At 52.6% G+C, this 10,547-nt stretch overlaps 1 protein-coding gene across 2 annotated transcripts in view; it reads left to right on the forward strand.

The window, feature by feature from the left end:
• Nucleotides 1–2,082: 2,082 nt before the first annotated feature.
• Nucleotides 2,083–10,547, forward strand: part of CCN4 (cellular communication network factor 4) — a 29,015-nt gene continuing 20,550 nt past the window's right edge. The window contains exon 1 of one of the 2 annotated variants that reach the window (XM_007447999.1): nt 2,083–2,215. In XM_007447999.1, coding sequence (XP_007448061.1) covers nt 2,144–2,215 — 72 coding nt within the window. In that variant the 5' untranslated portion in view covers nt 2,083–2,143. The remainder of the gene's footprint in view (nt 2,216–10,547) is intronic. The other variant, XM_007447998.1, reaches the window with a different exon arrangement.

Genomic DNA, 10,547 nt, shown 5'->3' on the forward strand with positions numbered 1-10,547 from the left:
CTGTCAGGGTTCAAAGACTTTAATTCCAGCCCCCCTCCTGCCCCTAATTTAGTGCATGTCCTGACATCACCTGGCATCTCTGAGTTCCCGCTTCCCCTCCCCCATAACATGGGGTAGTAATACCGGCCACCTTGTGGTCATGAGCTATCTCTTAGTACAGGGCCTCTACATACCTGGTGCTCATCAAAGGGTCACTGAACCTGGATTAGCACCTAACACTTTGGGTGATTCCTTTAATGACACTCTTCCGCAGTGCTTGCCTCATGGAATTTGTTTTAAGAGCATCAAGTGAGTTCATGAGAAGAAAATGAGGATTGATGTTTATTGGGCAGTTTCTTTGTGACAGATACCCCACTGCCACTTTACATACATGATTTCTACAAATCCCATATATTAATTAGGATTATATGAGCAAATTACTCTTAATCTATGGCTTAAGCAATAAGTCATCAAATTAATTCATACAGTGGGAAGTCTGAAGGTCCAGGTTTAATTCAGTAACACCTTAAGTTCCAAGGACCCAGGTTCTTTCCCTCCTGCTCTACCATCCTCATCATGTTGGCTTATCATCCTCCAGCTTGTGCCTTATATGCACAAAATGACTGCTGCAGCTCCAGCCATCAACTTTGAACTCAAGGAAAAAAGAGAATGCATAGAGAAGATTTTTCTCCTCCTGAGGAATGGAGTCCTTTCTAGGAGCCCCCAGCAGAGTCCTCTTTCTGTCTCATTGGCCAGAATTGGGTGAGAGGCCCACCCCTAAGTCAATGAATGAAGAGATCATCAGAGTCACCTCTTATGAAGGTTGTGTCTATGGTCATAATCTCCCTCCACAGGCACAAGCCTGCTACCACCTCCAAGCAGCCACACATGGTTCAGCATCCCCTTGTATATGTTACAGTAAAAGGGAAGAGATGGTGTAATTGTTATGAAAACCACAGGGGAGAGAGTTCCCACTGAGGTCCAGAGATGAGAATTTGCTGGGGTGTGAGAGGAACAGCAAGGAGTCCACCGAGGCCGAGTGTAGTGCAGGGGAGGGAGAATGGAAGAAGAGATGAGGGAGGCTGCTGGCCTGGAGGCCACGCAAGGACTGGGAATGTCATGCTAAGTCAATGGGCAGGCTTTGGGAGGCTGGAGCCAGGAGACCGCCATCACCTTGGTTCCATTTGCCAAGGATTGTTCTGGTGGCCCTGAGAAGTGTGGACGGTAATGAACAGGAGGCTGGGGGACCAGTCAGGAGGCTGTGGCTGAGGTCCACGTGGGGATGAGGGGGCTGGACGAGGGCAGACCAGGCTCCAAAGGAGACCCCTCACCAGTGTGGCAAGTGTCCAGCAAGGGGTGAAGGCCAGGCACCCCAACCTACCAGGGGTAACAGGCACCCAGACATGGGGAGACAGCTCCAGTACCCAAGGGCTTCAGGCTAAAAGCAGGGCCGGGAACGCCTGTAGATGGGAAACCAGAGCTTTAATTCGTAGAGGAGGTGATGATGGTAGCCAGGGCCCCAGCCCTGAGCTCATTTGTGAATTCATACCATTTCATGATCAGTGGACTAAAGCCACCCTCCTTTGCTCGCAGCCAGGGGGAGAGGAGTGAAAGATGACAAGTGCAAACCAGGAGTAGGAACAGCCGGGAGGGAAGGGAAGGGAGTTTATTTTCTCCACTGGGAGCGCTTTCAAAGCCCCTGCCAGCCCCGGCCCCTGTAACTGTATCTCCACCTCCGCCTGGTACCCTCCCACCATCTCCCCCGCCCCACCTTTGAGAAACGCCTAGGCAGGATGACCCCAGCTCCTTCTGTGAGAATTTACCGCCCTGATGTGAAATCATAGCCCTGTAACTTTCCCTTTAAGAGCTGTCAGAGCCGGGGAGGCTGGCCAAGCTTGGGCTGGAGGTGGGGACAGAGGGAAGAAAGAAAAAAAAAAAAAAAGAGAGAGAGAGAGAGAGGCAGGAAAAGTTTTTTCAGAGGAAAATGCAGGGTTTGTCCTTAACCCTGACGTCAGATCTTGCTTTAATAAAACCCCCTCAGGGCTGCGGGAAGAGGCATATCTGGCACTCCTGATGGGCCAGGTCAGTCTCGGCCCAGCTCCCCCGAGAGGTGGCCGGATCATCTGGCCTGCTCCGTAGATGCCTTGGCCACTGACCTCCAGGCATGAGGTGGTTCCTGCCGTGGGCGCTGGTGGCAGTGACAGCAGTAGGAGCAGTGGGCAGCACCCCGGCCATGGTGAGTCCTGCCCGGAGGGGCACGGAGAGGGGTCCCAGCTCCCATCTCCACCGGTCCTGCTGCATGGGTGGGCAGGATGAGAAGGGCTGGAATGTTAGGGGGCAGGGAGGTGTCCACTGAGGAGCAAGGGCGAGGCCCAGGGTGAGGAGTAGGGCTGCTGGAGACAGCTGATCCCGGCAAGGGGAGGAGCAGAGCCAGCACCTGGGGAAACAAAACGAACAGGACTTCCACACCTTTTATTCCCACCTGAAATGCAGCGGAAAGGGACACTCAAAGGAACAGAGTCAGGGAGCCTGGACTCCAGACGTAGGTCTGCCCAGACTGCCTGTGCGACCTTGGGCTAGTCACTCACCCTCTCTGAGCAGCATAAAGTAAGGAAAACTACTGTTAGACTTCTAGTCTTTGAGTTTGGAAAATGAGTTTCCAAGTGTCGGAGATGCTACAAGGCAGGGGATGGGGGTGGGGGAGTTAGAAAAGGCCAAGAAAAGTTGGGAGGGAAGATATCAGCTCTCAACAAAAGCGCTTACTTTGCGCAAACAGTGCTTGTGCTGATTCTCTAACCCCAAATGCGGCCGCCTTGGACTTGCACAGCCCTCTACAGTTTATGAAGCATGTACGTTCGGGTCTGCAGAGGAAGCCCGCTGTTTCAGGGTTACCCCAAGGGTTCTCTCTCTCCCACCTCCATCCCAAGGCACACGGAGGGGAAGGGAGGAAGGTCTGCACCTCCGAGAAGCCAGGGAGTAAGACACGTGGCAGCACAGAGCCAGGCGGCTGGCTCGAGGCTTGGAGCAGGCACGGGGCGGGCAGGAGGTGGGCAGCTGTGAAGAGCTTCTGAATCTAAGATCCCACAGCCTGGGCCAGGGCCTGCTGCCAGCAGTAAGGCCAAGGGAACGAGGGAGGATGGCAAGAGGGAGTTTATTACCCATGGACAGCTTTCTTGGGGATTGATGTGCCCCATTCTTAGATGAGGAAGCTGAGGCTTGGGGGTAAGCTACTTGCCCATGGGCTCAAAGACGCTGGTTCTGGATCAACCAGATCTGAGGCTGAGAGCTGACGGCTGACCACAGGCCAGTTGCTCATAGGCGCTGGGTGATGTATATTCCTCCAAGCACGGTACTGTGCATTAATGAGATCAGGGAGGGCATCTGGGTGACTTGCTGTTATATCCTCCATAACTTGTGCGGCTTCTGACTGTAGTTGGTGCTGAACCATCCTACCAAAAAAAAAAAAAAAAAAAGAAGGGACTTCCCTGGCAGTCCATTGGTTAAGACTCTGTCCTCCCAATTCAGGGGGCACGGGTTCCATCCCTGGTCAGGGAACTTTTAGGGAGTTTGGAGTTTGGGGTTGACATGTACACACTGCTATATTTAAAATGGACAACCAACAAGGACCTACTGTGTAGCACAGGGAACTCTGCTCAATATTCTGTAACAAGCTAACTGGGAAAAGGATTTGAAAAAGAATAGATACGTTATACGTATAACCGAATCACTTTGTTGTACACCTGAAACTAACACAACATTGTTAATCAAGTATGCTTCAATATAAAATAAAAAGTTTTTTTTTAAAAGGGATATTAATTCCACTTTACAAATGAAAGAAATGGAGACAGGGCAAATAAGGGACTTGCCCAGGGTCTCACAATTAATAAGTGGGAGGGCTCAAACTCAGATCGTTTCCTGCCAAATCTCACTCTCTCTTCCATAGCTTTCCTGAAAACTGGAGCACCCAGAAGATGCCATATCAGCCTTTATTTCAGGGTTGCAATGTCTGGGAGGACAGGGGGTGGATGGAGAAGAGGTGAGAGGGGCAGGGTAGTGAGGTCTGAGTGAGAAGGAGAGATGTATGTGGGGGTCCAAGTACACGGGAACCCCAGGTGCCTCCTCAGAGCAACCTGCACTAGGGAAGAGGGGGTACAGGTCCACAGGCTCAGCCGAGGGGACGCACAGCACAGGAGCTGGGAGTCCAGACAGACCCAGGCAGCAGGATGGAGGGAAGGTTTCTGGGAGGAGACAAGGTACCTCTCTTCTGTGCCCCTGCCCGGGGACCTTCTGTGGGGACCCACACTTCCCCCCTGCAACACTGTTATCTGATTCAGGAGCTCCCCGGATAGAGCCTCAACCCCCCAGTGAGGGCTGGGAGACAAAGGTCAACCTGCACTTTCCTTCAGAGCCAAGTTCCATCTGTGGTCATCTTCCCCAAACTCATACATAAAGGGAATGTGAGTCCATTCAAGGTCCCACTGAGCTTTTAATGGAAAAAAATGATGATAGATGTGTCCATATGGAAGAAAAGGTTCATGAGAATTGCCAAGAAAACTTCTAGGAAGTCGAATTGTGAGGGGGGACTTGCCCTGTTGGATAGTAAAACATTATCGAAAAGTTCCGTAATTGAAGGAGGAAGAGGCCAACCCAGGAAGAGATAAATCCAAGAGCGGGACAGGGCAGTGAGCTCAGAAACGTAGCCAAGTGTACTCAGGAATGTAACATATGATAAAGGTGAGCTACAGACAGACCTTGTTTTTCCATCTCTTTGTTCTTTTCTTCCTTCTACATGTAGTGAGTACCTCCCTTGTGCTAAGAGAGAGGGTCTACATTTGCGGGGGGCGGGGGTTGCCAAGCACTGTGCCAAAGCCTATATATTTATATACGTAAGACCTTCCTCAGTTCATCCACATGACATTTATGATTATTTATTAAGTATCTCCTAAATTCTCATAGCAATACTATTAAGCAGATGTAATCATCTTCCTTTGTAGATAAAAACTAAAGCTCAGAGAGGTTAAGTAATTTGCCCAAGGTCACACAGCTAGTAATCTGTGGAGCTGACCTTTGAACCTAGGTCAGCTCTCAACAATACAGCCTCTTGCCTCCCTGGTCCATGTACTTGTGCAAATATGAGAAGCAAAAAGTCTGTGACCCTACTGAGCTTACAGGCCGGCGAGGCAAGTGACAGCCACTCATACGTTGGCATGAGAGGTGGCAGAGGTGATGTCATCCAGGAAAGAGAGGCCAGGTGCAAGTTCTGCCACTGGCTGAGCCAGCTCCAGCAAGTCCCTTAACCACTCGGACCTTCCCGTCCTCTCTTGTTAATCGGGGCTGACAACCTGAGCCCCATCAAGTTCCCCGTTGCCAAGGGGTGAACACAGGGCTGCTTGAGGGAAGCCTCTCAGAAGCATATGACCAGGTACATGAACGCTGTGCTGATAAATTCCGGGGCACACATTAGGTCTCTGGTTGTCTATACACAGCTGAGACCCATATACCTTCTCGCATAGAAATGTGTGTTGGTGTGCACAGGGGTAAAAGCATGCACGTGTAAGTGACTGTGGCTTGTCTGAAAGTATAAAGCCCCATGGTGTGTGTGTGTGTGTGCTTGAGGATACGTGGGCTGAGTGTGAAATGCAAACCCACTTTCAGCCCCTCAGACCAACTACAGAATCACGTGGCCCCGGGTAAGTGGCACATCCCTTTTAAAAGATTGCAGGAGCATAAACGATATGGCTTCTTTACACTTCCTGTGTATAGCTGGGATCTGAGCTAGCATTTCAAACCCCACACCCACCAGCTCCCTGCTCAGAGCCTCTTCCGTCAGATTGGACACTCTGCCCCCAGCTCTGGGCCCCTCCCGCCCACTGCTTGTCCAGGATGCTGGCGAGAGCGCGGCTCGGACTGGCAATTTCCACCTGGGCACGGCCCTTGGTGAGGGCTCACCCTCTGGAACGGGCACGGGAACGGTGCTCCTTGGGAGACCCGATCCTGACCTTGGGCTGGGCAGTACCTCCAGGGTGTCAGCGGCATCACCTCCCCAGGTTTCAGGAAAGGTCCCTGCCCCACGCCTGCAAAGCAGCCAAACGCCAGGAGGCTGTCTTTGTACAAATAGAAACCCTGGAATTCCTCCCAGGAAACTTTGCCATCTCTCTGAGCGGTGGGAAGGGGCTGCTACACACACTGTAGGTTACATATGGGAGCAGGGAGGTGAGCCAGCAGTGGTCCAGGGTGGGATCATGGGAGGAGCTGGGAGGGATGCCAACCACAACCCAGGAAGTAAAGCAGGGTAGGAAGGCCCACAAGAGAACCGTATAACACTGCAGACGTCTGCGGGCGAGGCTTCAGCACATTGTTCATTCATTCAGCAACTCCTGTGGAGCACACTCTGTCCCAGTAACATGGATGACGATGAGGGCTAACACTGATCCAGCGCTCACTGTGTCCTGGGCACTGTATCCCCTGCATCTGCGTACATCAGCTCCCTTGAAAACCACACACCTACAAGGCAGGCTTATTATAGTCCAGACCTGCACTGCCCAACCAGTAGCCACTTGTTACATGAGGCCGCTGGGCAGCTGAGATGTGGCTGGTCCCAGCTGAGCTGAAAGGCTAAAATACACACTGGATTTCAAAGACTTAGTGTGAATACAAGACCATAAAATTCTCATTATAATTTTTTTCTGTTGACTCCATGTTGAAATGATAATACTTTCAATATATTGGGCTAAACAAAATATATCATTAAAATAAATTTCACCTTTACGTTTTAGTGTGGCTGCTAGAAAATGTAAAATTCCATCCAGAGCTCACATTATGTTTTACTAGACAGTGTTGTCCTCGAAAGACACAAGTGTACATAGAACGGTCGTAATAGGTGGGAGAGGGAAAATACTGAGCTCCTCTCCTTGCAAGCTGTGCACCCTCAGACAAGTAACCCAGCCTCTCTGAGCCAGTTTCTTCATCTGTAAAATGGCATAATGTTAGTACTCACTTCTTGGGTGCTAATCCTCTTGGGAGGCTTAAAGAATAAAGGGTAAAGACCCCAGGCTCAGTACCAGGTGGGCAAGAGGGGGGCAGAGTAATGGGTGGGCTGTGCTGGGCTCAGTGCTGAGTTGGTCTTCAGAAGATCTCAAGGTTTCCACATCCTGGCCAGCTTCCCAGAACACATAGAGGGAGTCAGTGAACACTTCTGGATTATCACGTAGGAGAAAGAAATACTGATGATGATGATGGTGATGGTGATGGTGGTGATGATGATGCTTGAAGGGGAGACTTGTATCTTACACCCCTGAGTCAGGTTGACAATGACAGTGATTTTCATAGCCCATCCACTCACTTGTTCCATGGATGCTAACAGTGCGGCTGTGTGCCAAGCCCCTTCCTGTTTCTAGAGATGTGGCGATAGATGGTTAACTCAGTCCCTATCGACAAGGACGGCTCACGTGTTGGAGGTAGATTTTTTCCCTAGCACAGACGAATGTGTTGAAAATCTGACAGGGAAGCTTAGAGGGCTTGCAGAAGAAAACAAACTAATGTTGGGGCCCTGAGCCTGAATTCCTGGGGAGACCTTCCACGCCCAGCCCCAGGCACTTGTACTTTAACTGGCACTTTGAAGATTCTTACACGCACATGGTTTCCAAAACCATGGAACTAGAGAGACTCTGGTATCTCCTCCAGCCATGACATCCCGATAACCTCCCAGCTCTCCTACCCCTCTTCCTTCCATCATGGCGGGGCTGGGGTTGGGGGGGCGGGGGAAGAGAGACAGAATCAGAGAAGGAACTGGGCCTCTCAAATGTGAATACTGGGCTTTCCAGGGGATGTGATAAAATCTGCTCATCTCATCCCCCTAATCTGGAAGCAAGTCCAGGCTTGGGGCATATGGGCCTTGGCTCTGCTCGGCCTTGGTGGTGGTATAAGCGGGGAGAGGGAGGAAACGAGAGCCCAGGCCCAAAGGACGGGAAGGGAGGGGTCCTGCCCTGCCCCTCCCATGATCCTGCATCGAGTCTTAGAGTGGAGAGAAGGGCCGTGTGCCCTGAGCCCGCCCAGGGCTGAAAGGGGCAGGAGGAAGGAAGTGGTCTAAGGGCGGAGGAATATTCTGAGAGAGCTGGGACTCAGATCGTGCTCCTGGGGCAAAATAACGCGCTTACGCAGAGAGCTAGTCATCACCGTGACATCAGACAAGCCACTTGCCTTCATAGCGCTCATTTGCAAATCTTGAAAATGAGGAGGTTGGACTTGACACCAAACTTGCTTCCAGCTGGAGGCGTGAGCCACTCCTAGGGGCCACACTCATTCATCAGGTGGGCCAGCCACAGGGCTCGGGTGCCATGATTCTTGTAAGGGAACACATGCTGCTGCCTCTTCATTAAGAGTATGGTTGGCCTGACACCCCAAAAGCCCATGCTCTGGAATGTCCCTCTAGATATGCTTCCTCCCTTCAAGGTGTCCCCAGATATTCTCCCTTTTCCCCACGTCTCCTCTTTCAACCCTCAGAGCGTACCCCTGGTCTCATAAAACTGGAAAGCATACCACCAGCTTAATCTCCAAGGGTCCCGCCATCTCAGTGGTACCCGGTCAGGCCTGGTCCTTAGGATGCCCGGGCGCTGCTGCAAAAACCAGTGGCGGCTCCCCTGGGCCTACTGAGCTGGTTGAGCAGCCATCCAGGACTCCAGAGTTTTGACACTTTCGACCACAGTCAATCTTTGAGGCCTTGCAAGTTCGAGAAGCATCCTTGTAAATACCATTAATAGCTTAGTCCCACCTGCCTCCCCATCTCCGTGAATAATGCCTCCATCTGCCCTGTGTGAAACCTCCACCATTATCCACCCTTTTCTCCCTACCCAGGGCCTCCAGCTCCCCACTCGGACCCTGTCACTAAGAGGACTGATCAGCGAGCCATAGCCACGGGCGTGGTTCCTGAGCACAGAGCAAGGAGTCACAAGACCCCATTCTAGTCTAGGCTTTGGTTTCATCTCTGAGCCTGGATTTCCAGCCCAGGCTTTGGTTTCATCTCTGAGCCTGGATTTCTTCATCTGAAAGTGGAGACGAGAAACCCACTCTGCCCGTGCTCCCGGCAGGATGGAGTGGTGGCCGAGGGGAGATGGCGGCACAGCACCTGGGGCTGAGAGCCAGCCCCCCACCTCCGGGCTGGGCCCCAGCTTTTCATCCATACAAGGGACCTAAAAGCCCAACTCACAGATCCCCAGCGACAGAGGCAGAGAATGCAGGTTGGATGCTGAGCACACGTCGAGAAGGAGTTCGGGGGCAGCGATGAGAGAGTGATGATCAGGGTGCTTTGGGGTTGGGGTCCTGTCTTCTAGGCTTTTCTGAGAGCTCCTGGACAGCAGAAGCTGGTGGGTGGGTGCTATGTGGACTGGGGGCTGCAGCCATCTACCCGTCCTCCCTACTGCTGCCCTTGGTGTTCAGATCTGCCCCCCATACACACACACACTCACTCCAGCTGTCTCTGGCCCTATACCCCAAGTAGCCACGTCTTGACAACTGTAAACTTCAGCTCTTAAAGGATCAAAAGCACCAACCCTTGCTGGGACCTCGCTGGGGGCTGAGGACCACACGGAGCTCACTGAGTCTCACTGAGTATCACTCCCACTTTACAGACTTGGAAACTGAGGCACACATTTTGATGACCTCCCTGCGATCCACGCTTCAAGAACGCCACCAAGCTCCCCACACAGGGCTAGCAGGACCCCTTCCCAGGGTCTCCTGTGCCCCAGCCTCTTGTCCACGTTCTTCCCTCCCCACCCGAGACAGGGGCCCATCCAGGAGGAGGGAAGGGGGGGTGGTCGGGGTCCAGGCGGTGGATGGAGGGGAGGCCTTATCGGAGGCCCAGCTCAGTGAGCCGATGGTCAGAGTCAGACAGCACCAGAGGGATTGCCTCAGCCCACTTGCCCCTGCCCTGTCAGGGGGGCAAGCAGCTCGTCCAAGGCCACAGTCTCAGCATCAGGGCTGCAGCCTAGGGCCTCCCACCTACAGGTCCACCCGTAGGGGCTGAAGACGGTTCCCTCTGTCCTACTGGACGGCTGCTAGCTCTTCCCTTGTATGCAGAACAGGCTTAAGCTCAACAGAGGGCAATTTCTTCCCCCTGTGTCTGTACTGGCTCTTGTTCCAGGGCTGGTCCCCTCCCTGGTCAGCCATGGCCACCACCACAGCCAGGCCTGGGATGTGGAAGGCTCTCTGTTCCTTTTCGTGAGTTGAATGAACTGCAAACTAGGCAAGAAGAGGGTCTCTTAGAGGTTGCTGGGGGAATACGAGACCCAGAGTCAGAACAGAGTGTATAATTGTCTTGCTGTGTCTCTAACTTCCATGGACCTCAGTTTCCCCATCTGTCAAATGGAGACCATCAGCACTGCCCTTACAGGGGTGTTCTGGTCATCGCCTGGCACAGTGGGTTGGCTGACTCAGGAGAGATCCCCATTTTCCCCCCAGCAGGCACACACGTCCCAGGCATGGCCCTTAGGTCCTCTGGCCATGACTCCTGCTTGCCTTCCCCGTGTCCTTGAGCCCTAAGCCCCAGCAACGGTGACCACTGGTCATTCCTG

Source organism: Lipotes vexillifer, unplaced genomic scaffold (assembly GCF_000442215.2).
Source record: "Lipotes vexillifer unplaced genomic scaffold, Lipotes_vexillifer_v1.1 scaffold796, whole genome shotgun sequence".
Taxonomy (NCBI): Eukaryota; Metazoa; Chordata; class Mammalia; order Artiodactyla; family Lipotidae; genus Lipotes; species Lipotes vexillifer.